General features: G+C 35.0%; 8 protein-coding genes and 1 non-coding gene across 20 annotated transcripts; 4 read left to right on the plus strand and 5 right to left on the minus strand.

The window, feature by feature from the left end:
• Positions 1-24: 24 nt before the first annotated feature.
• Positions 25-2,765, minus strand: LOC136777780 (sorting nexin-2-like). Its single transcript, XM_066734353.1, has 7 exons — positions 2,613-2,765; positions 2,199-2,447; positions 1,869-2,115; positions 1,629-1,790; positions 1,430-1,551; positions 876-1,175; positions 25-797 (listed from the first exon to the last, which is right to left on the minus strand). Exons 1-7 carry the CDS (start codon positions 2,709-2,711, stop codon positions 450-452), a joined length of 1,527 nt encoding a protein of 508 aa, XP_066590450.1. The 5' UTR covers positions 2,712-2,765; the 3' UTR covers positions 25-449.
• A 509-nt stretch (positions 2,766-3,274) lies between these two features.
• Positions 3,275-10,873, minus strand: LOC136777777 (nuclear receptor coactivator 5-like). 8 transcript variants are annotated; one of them, XR_010823304.1, is made up of 8 exons: positions 10,518-10,873; positions 10,116-10,398; positions 9,217-10,042; positions 9,059-9,142; positions 8,782-8,981; positions 8,283-8,705; positions 3,491-3,619; positions 3,275-3,394 (listed from the first exon to the last, which is right to left on the minus strand). XR_010823304.1 is itself a non-coding variant. In XM_066734346.1 (7 exons), exons 2-7 carry the CDS (start codon positions 10,372-10,374, stop codon positions 7,671-7,673), a joined length of 1,992 nt encoding a protein of 663 aa, XP_066590443.1. In that variant the 5' UTR covers positions 10,375-10,398; positions 10,639-10,872; the 3' UTR covers positions 7,129-7,670. The 8 variants fall into 8 exon arrangements, 6 of the variants coding, with proteins under 6 accessions (XP_066590443.1, XP_066590442.1, XP_066590441.1 ...); XR_010823305.1 differs by having other exon boundaries at positions 3,369-3,394; positions 3,487-3,619; XM_066734346.1 differs by lacking the exons at positions 3,275-3,394; positions 3,491-3,619 and adding an exon at positions 7,129-7,870 and having other exon boundaries at positions 10,639-10,872.
• On the plus strand, positions 3,310-4,007 carry Pfdn4 (prefoldin subunit 4). The gene is made up of 3 exons (XM_066734354.1): positions 3,310-3,447; positions 3,518-3,634; positions 3,695-4,007. The coding sequence occupies exons 1-3, from the start codon at positions 3,334-3,336 to the stop codon at positions 3,845-3,847; spliced, it is 384 nt and encodes a 127-aa protein (XP_066590451.1). The 5' UTR covers positions 3,310-3,333; the 3' UTR covers positions 3,848-4,007.
• LOC136777778 (SET and MYND domain-containing protein 4-like) lies at positions 4,139-7,167 on the plus strand. Of its 2 annotated transcripts, XM_066734349.1 has the most exons (6): positions 4,139-4,682; positions 4,784-5,423; positions 5,490-5,776; positions 5,853-6,133; positions 6,302-6,779; positions 7,043-7,167. In XM_066734349.1, exons 1-6 carry the CDS (start codon positions 4,496-4,498, stop codon positions 7,048-7,050), a joined length of 1,881 nt encoding a protein of 626 aa, XP_066590446.1. In that variant the 5' UTR covers positions 4,139-4,495; the 3' UTR covers positions 7,051-7,167. The 2 variants fall into 2 exon arrangements, with proteins under 2 accessions (XP_066590446.1, XP_066590445.1); XM_066734348.1 differs by lacking the exon at positions 7,043-7,167 and having other exon boundaries at positions 6,302-6,898.
• A 605-nt stretch (positions 10,874-11,478) lies between the features above and the next one.
• Positions 11,479-11,550, minus strand: TRNAQ-CUG (transfer RNA glutamine (anticodon CUG)). The gene has a single exon. It is a non-coding gene; the product is annotated as a tRNA-Gln (tRNA).
• Positions 11,551-11,683: 133 nt separating this feature from the next.
• LOC136777763 (THUMP domain-containing protein 1 homolog) lies at positions 11,684-12,869 on the minus strand. The gene is made up of 2 exons (XM_066734316.1): positions 12,277-12,869; positions 11,684-12,205 (listed from the first exon to the last, which is right to left on the minus strand). The coding sequence occupies exons 1-2, from the start codon at positions 12,858-12,860 to the stop codon at positions 11,761-11,763; spliced, it is 1,029 nt and encodes a 342-aa protein (XP_066590413.1). The 5' UTR covers positions 12,861-12,869; the 3' UTR covers positions 11,684-11,760.
• Positions 12,870-13,047: 178 nt separating this feature from the next.
• On the plus strand, positions 13,048-14,083 carry LOC136777769 (protein LLP homolog). Its single transcript, XM_066734325.1, has 3 exons — positions 13,048-13,203; positions 13,419-13,591; positions 13,668-14,083. Exons 2-3 carry the CDS (start codon positions 13,432-13,434, stop codon positions 13,931-13,933), a joined length of 426 nt encoding a protein of 141 aa, XP_066590422.1. The 5' UTR covers positions 13,048-13,203; positions 13,419-13,431; the 3' UTR covers positions 13,934-14,083.
• An 83-nt stretch (positions 14,084-14,166) lies between these two features.
• Positions 14,167-16,565, minus strand: slow (slowdown). Of its 2 annotated transcripts, XM_066734315.1 has the most exons (9): positions 16,273-16,565; positions 15,452-15,520; positions 15,288-15,373; positions 15,101-15,196; positions 14,890-15,015; positions 14,728-14,826; positions 14,590-14,669; positions 14,421-14,528; positions 14,167-14,334 (listed from the first exon to the last, which is right to left on the minus strand). In XM_066734315.1, exons 1-9 carry the CDS (start codon positions 16,554-16,556, stop codon positions 14,167-14,169), a joined length of 1,116 nt encoding a protein of 371 aa, XP_066590412.1. In that variant the 5' UTR covers positions 16,557-16,565. The 2 variants fall into 2 exon arrangements, with proteins under 2 accessions (XP_066590412.1, XP_066590411.1); XM_066734314.1 differs by having other exon boundaries at positions 15,288-15,520.
• Positions 16,566-16,588: 23 nt separating this feature from the next.
• Positions 16,589-18,698, plus strand: LOC136777768 (uncharacterized). 3 transcript variants are annotated; one of them, XM_066734323.1, is made up of 4 exons: positions 16,589-16,730; positions 17,357-17,449; positions 17,544-17,818; positions 17,905-18,698. In XM_066734323.1, exon 4 carries the CDS (start codon positions 17,905-17,907, stop codon positions 18,289-18,291), a length of 387 nt encoding a protein of 128 aa, XP_066590420.1. In that variant the 5' UTR covers positions 16,589-16,730; positions 17,357-17,449; positions 17,544-17,818; the 3' UTR covers positions 18,292-18,698. The 3 variants fall into 3 exon arrangements, with proteins under 3 accessions (XP_066590420.1, XP_066590418.1, XP_066590419.1); XM_066734321.1 differs by having other exon boundaries at positions 17,544-17,814; positions 17,905-18,697; XM_066734322.1 differs by having other exon boundaries at positions 17,549-17,814; positions 17,905-18,697.
• The last annotated feature ends 8 nt before the right edge of the window (positions 18,699-18,706 follow it).

Below are 18,706 nucleotides of genomic sequence, written 5' to 3' on the forward strand. Positions count from 1 at the left end.
GAATAAAATTATTTAATAACTCATATAAATCATAGATATTCATAATTATTTAATAAAAATCGCATAAATGTACAATATATTACTAGATTGCTTGTTTTAGTCTACCACTTTTTTGTCATGGAATAGTTTTTTAATATGCGAAAATCAAAATGCAATGTATTCACTTATACTATCAAAACCAGCAATCTAACAATGCAGCATTTATAAATACTTATAAAGTACATTTATCTGAATTATAATTATAACAATATATAATGCTGTTTCTTATTATAGCATATGTATCTTTCTCATCTTTCATTTTTTCAATAGAATTCTATTATTTGGCATATCAAATAAAGCATACATCATATTTATGCTCATCATTATTTTTCAATATATCTTCAAAACACTTAAAAAGTTTTTAACATATCGTATTCATAAGGATGTCCGTAGTATTGTTTTCGGAATATCTACGCCACTGCTTTTGCTTCTGGTAAAAAGCTTTCCCAATATTTTATTAATTGATTCTGATGCTGTAGCATAGACTCCAAATACTCAGTTAATTGCTTCTTAAATTCTTCTACTCTAGTTATTTCAAAACGTTCGACTTCTCTCTTGATCATTTCTGAAATATTATCAAATTCTTCTTGTCCTCTGTCAACCTTCGCTTCCCATTCTAATACTTCAGTAGCCGCTTGGCCTGTTTTATCAGTACGACCCGACTGTTCCAATCTTGCTTTTTGCTCTCGTTTTTTATTTAAAATCATTTGTGCATGTTGCCAATTTTGAAACACTTTAACTCGCTCGTGAAATACATCCTGTGAATAATTTTTAATTAAAAACGTGTTTTCTTATATACACTACACTTACGTGAGTTATGAAAAATATCAACATACTTTAATAGCTCCAATTAAGGCAACATAATCTCTTAACATTTCACCAAATTGATAAAGATCGCTATTACTTTGTGCTTTTCGGACCACTTCTACTTTCTCTAAAGTTTCAGCTAATTGTGCTAATGCTCTACCAAGTGAAGCACCAGACTCTCCATGACCGAGAACCGCAATTGATTTTGCTGTAGCGCCAGTACAATTCGCCAATTCTCTCCTTTGATATGTTAAAGTTTCAACAGCAGATTGGAGAGCGCGCAATTGCGTGTCCAAGGAATCTATTTGAGATGTTTTTTCTTCAAACCACTGTAAAGACATTTAAATATTTTACAAATTATGGTATTTAAACATTTTCTTATAATAGGCTGTAGTTGTCACACGTATTTGCAACTTGTAATTATCGACTGTTCTAAAATTGCCAAAGAGTAATGTTGCATGAAAGTAAAAAGAACATACCTTACCCTCCTATTGATAGCAACAAAAAATTAATTCACAATTTTTCATAATAAATGCATGCAATTGGAAATAGAGATATAAAGATTATGCTATAAATATATTACCGTATCATTTTCATCCATTTTGTAAGTGATTTTGTTAACTGTTTCTCCCACTTTATTAAAGAGTCTCATTACTCCTGCACCACTCAAAGCAGATGTATTCGTAGCTTTAGGTAACTCCATATCTAATAATGGTAACGAATTACATATATCACAATCTCTTTTTCTTAGTTCATTTTTGCAAAATTGATGTCGAAAGTACCTGCTTCCAAAAATTCTCTAAAATCAGGATCAATGCTAAGTGTTGGGTGTGCTGCTGTTCGGTTTAAATATCTTTCAAGAGCAGCCCTGCGACGTTCAATAAATTCAGAACCTGAATTTTGATCTTGATTTTTATCCCCAGACATTTTTATTTTTGTTGTTCCTAATAAATATGAAAATTAATTTCAGCTAGCTTCATGAAAGTAAATATATATATATATATATAAATAGCAATATTTACCAATAACACTTTTCTCTGGTGCTGGTGGAATTATTCTTCCATTACGAAGATACTTTTCTGTTAGTTTATCATGAAGCCCAAGGAAATCACTAAATCGTCTAATAACACTAAAGCTTCTTTTTCTAAATATGGGCATATTAGTTCTTGTTTCAACCCTATAAGCAACATAAGCTCCCATACCATCACCAATTTTCTGAGGCGATGTAACCGTTACCCTTAAAAATGCATCTGAAGCATTATTTGACACCTGCAAAAAGAATGATAATTTGTTAATCTTTTGTTTGAAAGATTTTTACATATGTTTAAAAAGTTAAATATAGTATAACATACTTCTTCTGAAGGTGGTAATCTTATACTAGTAGATAATACATCTGTGTTATCATTAATTGGAACATCTTGAAGATCATCAGTATCATCGCTCATTGGCCCTAACTGTGGACTTAAAGGACCGGGAACAGGACTTGAAACTGATGAAAAAGAATTATCATCAGCTGTATCTCTTAAGGTTAATTTGGGTAATTCAGCCTGTACAGACTTAATGCCATTGTATGGAGATAAATCTTCAGATTGATACTGATCCTACAGAAAGAAATAATGTACTCAAAAAGGATATTAGCTAATAATTATATTTAACGAATTTTAGCAATCAGCTTTGTTCGAGGTCGCAAGTAGCCATAACATATCGGCCTCTTTGGAGGTTAATTCTTATTCTATACAGATGAAATATAAAGTCCTTTCAAATACCTGAAGCGCAGATGCAAAAATGTCATCATCGTCGTCTTTAAATTCATTATTTTTTGAATCATTGGTGTTTAGAACTGACGATTCTTGCATATCAGCCATCTTTCAAAGTCCTGTCAATTTGTGATAGCCCGGGATCGGCCCCCTTTAAAGTACTTGTCTTGTATGAACTAATACTGAAAAAGTCTGAAACAGTCAGCGCTGCCAACTCCGCTATGTTGAATTATACTGCGCTGTATAGTAAGTGGCTATCGCATCGTCTAAATCGGGCTCCTGCTAGAGTGCTAGAAGTGAGTGCTCACTGAGCACCCGTATCTGATTGGTGAAACCCAAACTTACAACCAATCAGATGCGATAGCTCAGTCGTGAGTTCTGCTAGCATTAGCAGAAAGTTGCTACACCTTTGCACTTTCTGCACTTTTTACGGTATCAATTTACAAAAAAAATTATCGTAATCGTACGTCGGTAAGGTCGGTATTTTACGATTGAGATATTTGAGATTTGAGAATTGAAAATAGCTTAAATAGTGCCTGCTGGTGCCTACACTGCCTACCTACTGGTGCCTGCTGGTGCCTACTGCCTGGTGAAAACCTGGTGTCTGGAGTGTAGGCTGGAGGATAAAGAAACTCAAACGTTCCTAACCTTAAGCATTTAGCAATTTTTAATTCGATAAGAAAAAGTTTATTTTTTTTTACTTATATTATTTACAGAGCGTTGAATAAAAATGTCGCAGGACTCAGACGTTCACATCAGTTATGAAGATCAACAGAAGATTAATAAGTTTGCTAGGCAAAATGCAAAAATGGAAGATTATAAACAAGAGCTTAAAATTAAAGAGGTGTGTATGATCTATTTACCTTCTAATAGAACTACATACTTACGTGCTATTAATATTCCCTTTTTTATAGAATGAGTTAAAAAGTTTAGAAGATGCTTGTGATGAATTGGCTTTGGCGGATGATGATGTCACTGTCCCATATAGGTATGGTGAGGTATTCGTTTATCAGGATCTGGAAAAAACACAGGTATGCATTAAGTACAACTCTATTTTATGTCTAATAATAATAAAATAATTTTTATTTTAGAATTGTTTAGAGGATGCTAAAAAAAGGAAAAAAGCAGAAATAAAAAGTTTAGAATGTAAGTGTACAGATTTAAAAGCTATGATGAGCGATTTAAAAACACAATTATATGCAAAATTTGGAAGCCATATAAATTTGGAAGCTGAGGAAGATTGAAAGAGAATTTTTCCAATGCTGCAAGGTTTATACATTTCAATTGTGTTTTTACAAAATAAATATGCAAACTAATTTATAACATAATTAAATTAATAAATTTTGTTAACATCATATAAATGTTCATTATAGCTTTAATAAAAACAATATTTCATTGATCTCATTTATACTTATATTTATTATTTCTTATCTTCTAACATACCAAAGTACATATAAATACTATTTTGGAATAGTTAAAAATAGAGAGAGCCTGGCTTCAATTAGCCGTGCTAAATAGCACCAATGAATTTGGAAATCTGCCAGTTACATCCCTTTCATTGGACATTGATTGTATTTCGATACTTTAATGATTTTAAACATTTATTTCTATACTATATAATACTAAGTTCAATTTATAATCCTGATGCATACGAATTGCTCATTAACACTAAATTAGAGATCCATAGTACCTACTTCTCTATTAGTAGGTATTGCATAGTTTCTATCTTCTCTTTAACACATTCTACTTAAGATAATTTTAGTTACAACAGACCGAGACCTCTTAGTATACAAGGTATCTCGGTAGTCAGCAGTACTACACTTTCTTCCTATAAGAAAGATTTAAACTCATTTCGCTTAATTTACCTTAAGCGAGATTTATACATTAAAAATATGGATACAGCAAAGCAGCTCATATTGACATTAAAAGAAAATAATAGGTCTCACGTGGGATATGGATTGCAAAAAGAGTGCGAAGCTTTAGTGGGACATATTTTGCAAAACATGACTAAATCAGATTTACCATCGTTGGAACGAGACGAAAAAAATGAAGATGACTGCTTGAGATACAGAGAAGAAGGTAATTCAAATACAATTATTTCTTTATCATTTTCTTTAAATACGAAATAATCCGAATCGAATTCGAATACTGTATGCATTGTTTGTATGTTACCAAATTAGGGAACCAGCAATTTGTAATGGGTTATGAAGATGAAGCTATAGAGAGCTATACTCGTAGCTTGGCTTACGCTGTCAATGAAGAAATGATGGCATACGCACACGCAAATAGATCTGCGGCTTTATATAAAAAGAAAATGTTTAGAGAATGCTTAATTGATTTGGATGCTGCATTGTCTCTGGGATATCCTGCAGAAAAAAGGAAAAAATTATTGGAAAGAGGTAGGAAGGCGCTGGCAGAAATAAAGAAATCTTTGTACATAGTTGAAAAGGATCCTACTGCTATTGACGAAGCTGATCAGATTAATGTAATTATCAATACTGACCCAAGCTTCAACCGGAAGGAAACCAATGATCTTTATGACATCGAGAAAAAAACTCATGAAAGCACAAACGATGAATATATTTGTTTCAAGCAAGGAATCGACTCTTCGAAGGACTCGAAGAAACCAAGGTATCTGGAGGATGAGGGTGTATTAAAATTGGCAAATGGCCCGAGTAAAGAGGCACCAGCTGCAAGCGAAGGAATGAAAATCGTATTTTCTGAAGAATATGGTCGACATTTCGTCGCAACTATGAGATTTAATCCTGGGGATATAGTGACCATAGAGGACCCTTATGCACATGTCATTTACGAAGAACGGTATAATTGGGTATAATGAATATTATTCTATATATATTCGTCACCTTTACCCAACATTCTTTCTAGATTCTATACACACTGTCATCATTGTTTAGCGAGAAGCTACAATCTTATTCCATGCACAAAGTGTCCAATAGCTCAATACTGTTCTGAAAAATGCAGGGATTTAGCTTGGAAAGTGGCTCACGAATTGGAATGTCCAATCTGGTCTTTATTGACGAATCTATTGAATATTGATAAAGATAAGATAAGAATACTGACTAAAATAATTAGGCTTTTAATTGTAATAACGGAGAAAGGTAAAAGAATTGACGAGTTACGAAAAGATATGGCTATAGCAGAATCCAATTCAGGTATAAACGATGAGTATAAGCAAAGCGTGCAATAGACTGAATTTTTATTTAATAGAAACAAACGAACAATTTGCAGATAATAGAACCGCAGGGTTTACGGATGAAGGTATATTCGATAGCTTTAGTGCACGATGTGCTTTAAGTCTTGCTACTAATATGACAACGAGACCACTTATCGGTATCAGCGCATTCGCTTGCATTTCCGCACTCGCTTCTGTCCTTTTAGCTACGCAAACTAATTTCTTTGGTACACAATTTCAAATGTCTCAGCTCAGCATCAATGATCAGGCAAATTTTCGATTTTGCGGCAGCATTATGTTTCGGGCTTGCGTTATCATGTCCTCTAACTGTTTCTCTGTAAGTCTATCTATATTCTCTCTCAGCTCTATAATACTATATAATACATTAAACATACATCTACTCTGTAAGTATGTTTTTGACATGATTTGATGATATAAGAGATGATTACAGCGTTATATACATTAATTATAATACGAATGTTTGCATATTTTTGTAAATTTCCAGGTACAACAGGAGCCAGGAATTAAGTCGGGTTCGGGACTTTACATAACTCACAGCTTGTATAATCATTCTTGTGCCCCGAACACTTTCAGGCACTTTGAAGGTTTGACCATGGTTACACGTGCATTGCAGACCATTTCTCCAGGGGAACAAATCTTCACCAGTTATGGCGCTGGATATGCGTATATGTCACGCTCTGAAAGAAGGAAGAAGATAATGGAAGATTATTTTTTCAATTGTCAATGTCATGCTTGTAAAAATAACTGGCCTACGTACAACGATATTTTAAAGAAACATATTGGCTCAATATCAAAAAACAAGCCACTCGTCGAGCAATTAAAACCTTTCAAAAAGAGATTGCTTAAAAATATGTATGATATTGATGCTGTAAAAAATGTTCTTACTATTTTGTACGACGAGACCACCCAGCCATGTGAAGAAATTGTGCACGCTGAACAATACCTGAAAAGCTATTATTTAGGTAAATTTAAATGATTACTTTAAAAAATTGGTTTGGCCTATAGTGCTTTGCGCTTACCTGCTTTCGTTTTATATAATATTTTATCCCTTACTGCTACTTTCCTTCCATTGCTGACTTTTATTTAGCTCTTACATTTATTTGCAATCTTTATTAACCTTGCTGGCTTTAAGCGCTGATTTTAACATCTTAAACGGTACGTTGAACACTTAAAATTTCATTGTTGCAGAGCCCGAACATAATTAATTGTTTATTCATTTTTATAGATCCTTGAACTTTACTTTTCAACATTGGAAAACAGAAACCAACTGTTCGATATTTTTACAAATTTTTATTGAAGTAATACATATAGCATTATTATATTGTTTTGTATATTAAATGTGTTCATGACCAACTCTTGATACTGTTTAGAAATATGTGCAATGGTTTACTACACAAACATTGTGTATTGACATTTACAAGTTAACTTCTACATTACGAACATCACATAATCCTACATGATGATTACCTATAGGTAATCAATAAGCAGACAAAGTTTATTCAGGGAATATTTGTGATATCTGATTGTATAATATTTACCTTATCTATAATTATATATATATATATATATATATATATTTTATTGTTTAAATGGTTAGCGATGAGAAGATTAATTTGTTCAATATTATCGAAGGGATATGCAAAATGTAAGTTTAAATAAAAAAGATCTTATGAGTAGCGCATAAAAGCATTCTTTCCTCTTGAAGGAAGCGAGTAAAAAGTTGTAATTGCAATTGATGGTATAATTATAAAAGTTTTTTTCACAAACTTTAAATAGGAGATGAATGTGAAATCAAATTGTACGAATCTTAAATGAATCTGATTAAGTCTATATAAAACAAATTGAAATTTAATTTAATTTCGACCGACATTTGGAAAAGCAGCAAACAGTGGAGCAGATGTGGCGGAAGGTGTTTGTTGCTCGCCGATGTTTTTTAGTAAATTGCCTTGCAAAAGGCTGTCAAGCGCCTTTTGAACCGTCGGATCGTTTAATAAGGGAGACGGCGTCATTCCAGTAGCAGTTGAGGTTGCGGGTGCGGTAGAGGTTGATGCTGCTGGCATACGATGAATTCATGAGGTATAAAACTTTATTATCAGCAATAAATTAATGCCGATTTTCGTTCGCTTTGTAAGATTGCTTCTTCACGGCTTTCACTACACTACGCGTTTGTTATTCAAAGCGTACGAATTTCGTTTGGCATGCATCATTAGATCATTTATGTCGCTCAATACAAAAAAGATGTACTGTGCGAACTGCGTGAAAATTTTTTAAAAAACGCGATCAACCTGCATAAAATGGGATAACTAATTTAAGTCTGTTTTTTTGGATTTATTCAATGTTTAATCAATTTTCCGTCATAGTTTATTAGTAGCGTAATATCACGGAATATATTAAACTAAAGAATGGAGCTGCACATAGGCATATCTTAAAAAGAAATTCTTAGTATACCTGTACATAGTTTTTACCTGTTCCCCATGTAGTTGCAGGTGCAGAAACTGGAACTGGATTTGGTGCTGGAACTGGACTTGGTACTGCCGCGTTGGAATTTGTTTTGTTGCTATTTAAAATATTAAGTATTCTTGATTGTAGTTCTGCTTGTTTGGGATCACTGACGGGCAATGTAGTTGATGGCAAATCCTTCACATCCCCCAATTCCGTTTGGACTTGTTCTTCGCGTTTTATCTCAAGATATTTGAGAAGTCTGTCATATTGAAGAACGGTAAGTTGATGATTATCAGCTAGCATATTTAAAAGAACTTGTATTGCATCCGGGTGTCGTCCACTCGCTAAGGTTGTATTTAAAGGAATGGGACGTCCGCCTGCTTTATAATTTGCGAAATCTCGAGATATCAAGTTAATCGCATCCTCCATTGGCATGTTTCTATGCTCTAATGTTAAAGACGGATTAATTCAACATTTTCGGATATTAAGCAGTTTTATTAAAATACTTTTAGTTTATATTACCTTGTGGTAGACCATGAAGTATATTCAAAGTAAGAGAGCGATGCTCCTGATGTGTTGGCGTAACCACAACTGCATACAAACATCCACGGCTAGCAATATTTCCTAACACTCTTCTTAACAGGACATCATCATTTGGAAATAATAAATCAACCATTAAACCAAGCTTTTTTAAACGTATTTCAATTGATTCAGCATATTCCCTGTAATGAATAATTAAAAGTTTCTTCTTCACTTTGTAGTAGCAATAGCCACAAGACGGAATAACAATGTTACTTACGTTAGTCCTTTGTTTACAACTATTATTTCACAATCATTCTTTTCTGGAACAGCAGGAGCGTAATCTGGTGCAGCAACAGCATTGCTAAGGAGAATAAAGAAACAATTGAAGATAGAAAATAGATCAAGACAATTCTACTGTTTTATAGCTTAACTTACTTGAAGCCTAAATTCATATCTCTTGGGTTGAGAGCTGGACCACGCTCAAAACGTTTTCCAACCTCGGTAATTGGTTCTCTATTAAAATTGCCACGAATTCTATCATTAGACTTATTAAGATCCCACCCCCCACTGATATTATCATCCATACGTGGACCCCTGTTTAGCGGACTACGTTCTCTAAAGTTATTTGGCGCATTATTATCCTTGTTTTTATTTCTGTTTTTACCACCTCTAGTTCCTCTCCGACTGTTTTGTCCAGATTGTGGTCCACCAGGTGGACCACCTTGTATTTGATTATTAGGATTACCAAAATTTCTCAATTGATTTCCTGCAGGCCTGTTTAAATTACCTCCCTGATTAAAAGGAGCATTATTGTTCCTAATAGAATTTCCCTGTCCAAACTGATTATTCGGGCCTCTGTTTTGATTAGTATTGTTAAACATTTCATTTGAATCATTACGGTTTTCTGCTTGACCAGCAAACCGATCATTAAAATTGCCTTTATTGGCATTCCCTTCAAAAAAATCACTTCCTTTACCTTGGTTAGGTGGAATATCTTTTTGAATATTAATTAATGGTTCGTCATTTGTAAAATCTTGATCCATAGAATTAAAATTTTGACTTCCTCCATCAAAACTTTGATTTCTATTGTTGAAAGAATTGTTTGCACTATTGTTGAACTGGTTATTTCCTGGAGGGAACTGGTTGTTGGACCCTATTGGAGACCTTCCTAACATGGAAGTGTTAGACATTGATCCGCTTGTGGAAATCATATTATTTTGGGGACCACCTGCTTGAGAGTCTTTTTTAGCTGGCTTAACATCTGTGATGTTAGATAAATATAAATTTAATATGCTAATTACATAGTTCTTGTATTTTAATTATTAAAAACTTACCTATTCGTCTGCCTTTAAACATAGCCCCATTTTCATGCTGGATGGCATTTTTGGCTGCCTGCTCATCGTCAAATTGAACAAAACCGAATCCACGATTGATCAATGATCCAACAACTGTCCCATATTTAGAAAAATGACTTTCTAGATCGAGCTTTGAAATTTCTTCTGTCTGTATATGTCCGACAAAAATACGACTGCTAGCAGTGGCTGGATCTTTTAAAAGCCGGACACTCGTCATATCAGGTCTTGTATACGACATATTTGTTGGCGATTACGGCAATTGCTATAAAGAAAAATTTATCGAGGTTATGTTGAATAAAGCATTTTATATTAGACTTGCCAATAAAGCTTGGTTAACATTGATGTTAACTTCAGAAAAATATTTTCTGATACTTTAATTACTTTTTGTATTAAAATAGTAAAATCGTTTTCATATAACCACATACATCTGCTGAATACCAAACAAATGCTAGTTGTTTAAAAGTACAAATACCAATGGTATTTAACGAATGGTACTACATACAGAATCTTGTTGTGTAAAGTGTAAACTATCGATGACCGTTTTAAAGCTTACTATCAATACTGAAATTCCGTGGATATATTACGATTCACCACGTCTACTGCCCATTGGGCACATTTATTTCACAGTCCACACTATTTCACACAATCCTCGATTCAGCTGCATGCAATTCAAACGAACCAAACACAACTCAAAGCTTTTTTCTCTTCTACTTCTCTGATTCTACCATTCAGGTAGAAGATAGATATATACAGAGTACGTCACATACATACAACCCATTGCATGTACAATCACAAAAGCAAACGAGTATAGGAGTAGAGTACTACTTAACCCAATACAACTCTAGTTTACTTGACTTAGAGCTTAGCTATTACCATTTACCATTACAATACTACCTTCTCTACTTCTGTTGTTATCACTTAATTGATACTGATTGATACTGCAATCAAATTATCCGTTATACTTATGCTTGAATACATGCAATATATAATATAAGGGTATCTATAAGCAATGAAATAAAGGTCAATAAATTGCTGTTACAGTACATCACCCCCAAGTCCTGTTTTTAATATTCATTTAATACGTTTAACGATCAGTGAAAAAGGAAGATTTTCATCGGCTACATATTGGAAGACTTGTCCATGTACTTATTGAATAAATCTTGTTAATCAGCATTATTATACCTTATCCTTTAATCGTCGTCTTATGTTATTTCCTGCTAATGACAATAAAAAAGACAAACATATAAATAATTTATTATATTGACGTTCTTCGTATGGATTTTTGATTAGCTGCCGTGACGGAAGTCTGGAAAAAAGGATGCATTGGAACAGAGCAAAAGAAAGGTCCCACCGAGATTTGAACTCGGATCGCTGGATTCAGAGTCCAGAGTGCTAACCATTACACCATGGGACCTTATTGAGGGGTTGTTTTATAAGGAAATTCACCCTTATCAAAATTTTTAAAAAGATTTTGTATAAAAACATTTTAACCATAATTAAAAATATTTTGTTTTTGTATCATAAATATTATAAAATACAGGGTTTTCTCATATAGTATATATTTATATAAAAATTTGTACAACCTTCTGAATTTGTATTTGTTTTACAAATTCTTTTACATAATTTACACAGAGTTCTTCTCATCTAGTTTTACATCTATCTTCTGTTCTGTAGCTGTGGCTTCTGTTTCTCCTTTTTTAATATTAGATTCATCCAGTGATGGCATTGATATATCCTTTGAATCATGCTTAATAAGTTTTATATCTGTCTTCTGTTCTGTAGCTGCAACCTCTGTTCCTTCTTTTTTAATATTAGATTCATCCAGTGATGGCATTGATATATCTTTTGAATCATCATGTTTAATATTACATATTTCCAACATATTATACTTTTTATATCTAAAATAGTTAGGTGCTATAGAAATTAAGCAAATGTTTTTTATAATCTCAACTACTACTGCTATTTCAGGATCTTTTAAATTGGCTCTATTTCCAGGGTTCTTTTGCATTACAATAGCAGCCAAATCTTGGATAATCTCATTTCTACCAATATTATTTCTTGTATGTCGACTGTAAAAAGCAAAAATGTTAGTAAAGAAGGGGTATACTCATTTTTCTTATACATTAATAAGGATACTCACTTAAATACAATACTAAAAGTTTTTGGCTCTTGTGAAAAGTACTTCTCAAATAACACTTCTGCGCATTTCTTTATATCTTCCATATATGCTTTACAACACACTTGAATTGGTAATATTCTTAGTAAGTATCTACTGCGTTGCTTTCTGGTTTCAAGTAAATCTTTAAAAATTTTTGTCACAAGAGTCAAGGGGTCTTTCAGGGTGGTACTAATAAATATTACATTTTTGACACCTGTATCTACAGCCTTAAATGTTCTTAGGGCTACTGGTTTCTCAGATTGAAATTTTAACTCTTCAATTTCTTTATCCAGTTCTGTGGATATGTCATTATCATCATTCTGATCTTTGACTGCAACATTTTTCAGTGATTTATCTTCAGCAGAATCTATGTCAGTGCAATCTTCGTCAGATTTAATATCATTAAATTCATCCAATATTTTGTATGCATCACGAACACACTCTTTTTCACGAAAATTACAGGTGCACAGAAAACCAACCATTCCAGATTCCAGCGTATACTGTTTGCGTCTTTTCTGCATATTTACTTTATCAACAAAATAGCTCTTTTTTCTCTTATTATTCATAACAGTAATTAAATAATATATTAGGTATTAAAACTCCGTTTAAACAACAGTAGGCAGCAACAACGATCAACTGCAGCAGTGCCAGTTGGTCAGTGGCGTCAATTCACAGCAATCAAAGCTACTAGTGTTCACTCACGCCATTCACGGCCATTCACGCGACTTTTGTATATCTTCACGGCACGACGACCAGTGACCACGTGTTGTAAGTTGTTCATCGCAGTCGTCGTTCTGCTCTTATCTCTCTTTCTCTTTCACTACCGCGTCCGGCGCGTCCGCTCCGTTCGCATGCATATTGTATGGCGTATGGTCGTCAGTTTTGTGTTATATACTCGTGTTTAAAGCGGTAAGATATTTTGCACTACAAATAATCTCCTTAATAAAGAAACGTAATTGTTATAGCATGCTGCTAGACAAAATTTAATTAAATAACATAGTTTACAGAACTAATGTCTGTCTAATGTTATTTGATATATTTAAATATTGTAACGGAAGAGGTTATATAGGTTATGTTTAGATGTTTTTCCTTGCGATAATAGTAATAATTCCGTTTGCGTGTAGCACTAGGTAAAATATGGCGAAATCATTGCGCAGTAAGTGGAGGAGAAAATGCAGAGCTGTGAAAAGGGAGCGTTATGGAGCAAAGGAATTAGAAAAGCTGAAAAAAACATTGGGAATCACTGAGAATGCACCCATTGACGCAGAGATGAAAGATATATCAGAGATTGCCACAAGTATAATTGTTTTGATCATTAAATTTTGCTTTGAAAAATATATTTTTATATAAATAATACTTTAACTTCATTCCAGTTGTCGATGCCAAAACATTGAAGGATAAAGCTAATGAAAGTCAAGAGATGGTTGATGAAACAGAGAAAATGGATGTGGGCAATACCAATGCCAGAGTTTATAATAAGAAAACTATGCTTGATCAGTATGGAAATTATCCTCCATGGTTTAACCGAAGAAAAATAGAAAAATGTAAGAAAGGAAGGGCTAAATCAAAAAAAGGTGTCACTAAATCAAACAAAAGACTAACAAGAAAACAGAAAAAGGCATTATCAGCAAAAGAATAACATAATTTTAAGGATCTATTATAAGGAAAGTTAATCGTTATGGATATTATAGGCATCTTCAGCAATCCATATTTTCCTCCATTTTTTGATTGTATAGCTCTTATTACAAAACTTGGTACAAAATAATTGAAGACTTTGTACACATAAAATAACTGTTAATAAACTTAAATGAAAAACATATTAAAGTAGTAGTGATAAAAGTTTTTTGTTTATGTAAGAGTTCCAAGTAAAAGCTAAATATTAAGTAGGCCATTGTTGAATGGCATAATATTTCTACAGTGTAATCTTAATTTATTTTCCACGTCTATGACGCGATTTGTCAAATGTTGAATTCTTCTTGTTTCTTGCTCGTACAGTTTTAATTTGTTCTTTAGATCATAGATTTCTTGCTGCATAAATTGCTTAAGGATGATGATAACAAATTAGAAAACTGAATGAATGTACAGTAAATAGGTGGAACATGTTTTATAACGAGAAAAATACCTACCAGATTTTCAATAGTGTTTTTCATCTCTTTTATATTTTCAACAGCCAAAGTAAGTTTAGTACCCATACTGTTTGTTTCGGTCTCCCTTTTTTTTCCTTTGGCAATTTGCTAGTGAGAAAGATAACTCTTATTTAAATGGCGGATAAAAGAGATCGAATAGCTTTGATACCTTTTCAAGTGTAACGAGTCTTTTCAAGAGGACTTGATAATTTTGAACAAAATTGCCGACGTCTACCTCGTTTCCCGTGTCTAGAAACAGAATTATTTAATAAATACCGATAATGCAGAATTACATTTATTGTTTTACCGTCGTCGGAGATTGGGACAGAGTTTAATGTAGTTGTGGTTAGCTCTTCGTGGAAGTCGTTCTCTAGGTCTCTTGCTTCGAAGGCCGTACCATCACTGTCTGCAAGAAAAAAATACACTCATGTACTGGTACTCTGTAAAATCTACTAGCGTACAGCCTTACCATTTTTTTGACAAGACTGGCCATCTTGCTGAAGATGAAAGCCAGACCTGCAGTGACACTCGTAACTACCGGGTATATTCCTGCAGATCTGCCCGCAAGGTTTCTCGGTCGCACACTCGTCTACGTCTGTTTGTTTTAAAACACAAAAGTTAATAATTCTATCATACTATACAATTGTGATGAGAAATTAATTTTTTATTAATTTCATTACCTGTTTGACACTGGCTACCAGTATATCCTTTGGTGCATGTACATTTTCCTGGTGAGATGCACATACCATTGTTCTGGCACGGTGGCAAGCATGTAGCTAAAAAAAGAAAAATGAATAAATATAATGAAAATATAATATAAATTATATATAGAACACTACTATGAGAAACGAATAAAAGAACACTTGCGTTTGTTGCAACCAAAGCTTAAATGAGTCACCTGGGTCCAACCTGGACAACACGCAAAGGCAGACGTTAACTCGGTAAAGATTAGTCTGAAATTTGATTGAATTATAGTAAAATCCTTCATGTATCTAATCATATTATTGAAAATGATGGATTCTTTGTTATACCTAATATGTCTCGGTGTTTGGTGACGATGATGAAAGTTTTGATCGTGTTGTTTGGTGCACACTCGTCGCCTGGAATGTAGATAATTCTTTTATAATATATTTTTTCATCCACCATTCCTCATAAGAGAATTATCCGAATATTTATATGCTATACATCACATCGAAAGAATGGACCTGTTAGTTGAAAGATTAGTTTTACTCGAAACTATTTTTATCGTATAGTATTTTTCTGTCAATGATCAACCACGATCAGCAGTAGAAAATAATCTCGCCTAAGCGGATCAAAGAAGTTTAAGCCTATATATATAGATATATATATACATACGCTATTCGCAGCCCGAAACAACATTGACCTCAACCTTGCTTTCTACGAGAAGCCAGAATAATCTAATTTGAATGTCGACCGCTCTAAATAGGCTTAAGGTGTAACTCATATTAAACGCGAGCATTGATCTCGCGACGCAAGTGCAGCCAAATAAAAACACTCCAAGTTCATGATTTCGGCTGCCTCCTTTGGCTCCTTTATGTTTGTATAGCACGGAGAGGGGAGTCGAGCACGAGCAGCCGTTGCTGCTATGTTTACACTGCATGGAATGTATACCGGCCTAACAGAATAACACACGCCGATGCTGTCTTGATTCCCTAAACTGAAAAATCTTATAACCTGTCTTTGTATCTTTGTGTAGAAGCGTCTCTCTTGTATTTGAACCAGCACAAAACGAGAAACGAGTACAACCAATTGGCGTTCTTTGAATTATGCGTGGAGAAAAATTTGACAAATTAGAATCATTCGATTGAAAAAAATTGTATGTATAGCTCACCCAGGATGATGTTTAGTGTAAGTTGACGGTGGAAGAACATCTTGATCCCATTGTTGCTGCTGATCATTGGAAGAAATTCTTTGCAAAAATGCATGATTCACTCTGGTCGTCCATAATGGAGGAACTGATTTCCTATCTTCAAAGATTGGATTATCTGTGAATTTTCGAGTGATTCTTTGACGATACCAGGTAGGCCAGTTTACAGATCTCGAATAGTCCTGCTGCTGCGTGAATGATTTGCCAGCGAGGACGAAGAGGATTAAGAAGAACGTCCTCGATCCCATAGCCAAGCTTCACATTATATCAAGGCGCGATAACCGGTGAACAAAGCAGTTTTGCGTGAACGCCAAGATCAGAACTGGATGCTCGATTGGTGGTGCAGTGCAGTGTGTCTGTACTGTGCAGAGTGAGTCTGAGACCGAGTTCACAGCTGAGTTGGTGGTGACTGGTCAAGTGTGGTGAGAGCGGCCGAGCCATGGCCCACGTGCTTCAACTTCTTTCTACCAGACTCACAAGCAGATTCCCCATGCATTCTCTTTCTTCCTCCTTTTCTTTCTCCTCCATCTTCCGAATGACGCTCTGCTCTCCCGCACACAACCAGTTGTCCAATGGAATCTTAAAAATCAGTAGCAATGAGACGATGAAATAACAGCAAGCAGAATTCAAACCTTTTAAACAGTCTTTAGAAAATAATAATCTTTGCTCTAGCAAAACAATAATTGCAAAAATTAAAAGTAACGCTTCTTTGAGAGACTAAACATACTAAAAATTTACCTCTCATTAACTTTTACAAATTTTACACGATACCATTTTTTATAAACCTCCAAATACAGATTCTTGGAGATTCTGCTAAATGTTTGCAGGTAATTTCAAATAAATCCTTACTCGTATTCTTCCACTGCACACATTTGTCATTGTCACGGTCCACCCACACAACTGTCTCTTAGACTTTCAGTTGTTTTTGAATTTTCTCCCCGTCTGGTCACGTTGAGTCCGTGGGAGGGGGAACAGCCAATAATAGTTCGTTTTGCATCGCAGCTTTCTTCACTTCATTCTGATGTATTCATTTTGATAATATTATCAGGTTAGATCGCGGCGTCTCGAGCACGAGCACGATTCTTGGCCTCCGGACGGATTCGAGCTTGCGCTGGTCGGTCCAAGGTCAAGGACACTCCAGGTACTCGATTTATCATAATAGGAAGGCGAATAAATGCTTCGGAGAATAAAGAATCTCTATAAGGTTATCGATTCTCTCGCAAAATTTCTTGCAGCGAAGGTGGATTGATGCGTCTAGGATGCTTCCATCGTCCACCTTGACATCTTCCAGCGACGTCTAAAATTCTTTCTCGTGCACCTGTTGACCTTCGACACATCGCTGTTATAGCCAGTTTCCCCTTGGACATTTTCCACTCGCTCGGGCAAACAAAGATAACGCGCAACGAGACGGGTTATCAGTGAGTCAGCTTTCACGGCCATTCTATGTTTTGGCTAGTCGATCGACCCCTAGTTTCCAGGCAGCGCGCCAACGAACGGATCTCTAAGGTCGGTATGTGAAATAGTTCTGTATTTTCAATCATTGTTTTCATATTAAATTCAGTGCATGCATTGACCCAGTGAAATCTCGTTCCACAGATGTTTTTTCTCTGGTCGAGGGAAGCATCGCAAGTACGTAGTTCGAGGACAGGCCCATGGCTGGCGTGGTTAGCCACTGGTTTTCTTCTCTGGCGTTGCAGGCGTAGAATCGCCAAGGTCATCGCAGCAGCGTCACCTTTGAGGCTGCTCAGAAGGCCTCGCTGCTCGAGTGTGCCGACCAGACAACTAGCTCCTGGTCAGAGCTGCCAGAAGCTCAAGAGCAACAAGGTTAGGGTGAAGCGGCTTTGCACCGGTGACGGTCCCCACGTGACCAGCACCATCGTCCCATTAACACAGACCACCAGTCGACACATGGTCGACTACAGGGTCACCAGGAGTGGAAGAGTCTATGGCAAATACCAGCACAGAATTCTCACACCTCTGTAGCTTTAATAAGCTTAAAAAGCTATCCCATAAATTGATAGACCATTTTCGTCTAATTTTCTTACTCATAAAGGAGAAAGTCTGTCCCTTCTAGGTTATATAAGGATCGATTCTAGTATAATTATATACACTATGCTCTGCAAGGGAATTAATTAACCGTCGAAATTGAAGTAACACGACTGGATGAAGCTGCTGCAGGGAGCACAAGAGCCGAGTTGATTGGCGAAAGTCAATTCGGTTTTCTTCAATAAAGCTGCACGTAGGGGGAGAAACGGTATAGTGGAAGGGGGGGGGGAGGACTTTATAAACTCGATGGGGTTCGTCCCGGTGCTAGCGTTGCGCGATAGTACAGCCTATCCGATTGAAATTGAGCCTGCGTCAGCGTGGAAATTGCAAATGAATCTATAAAAATTCTCAT

The sequence above is a fragment of the Prorops nasuta genome, unplaced genomic scaffold (genome assembly GCF_024137725.1).
Source record: "Prorops nasuta isolate Cenicafe-Biocafe unplaced genomic scaffold, Cenicafe_Pnas_1.2 PNAS00011, whole genome shotgun sequence".
NCBI lineage: Eukaryota > Metazoa > Arthropoda > Insecta > Hymenoptera > Bethylidae > Prorops > Prorops nasuta.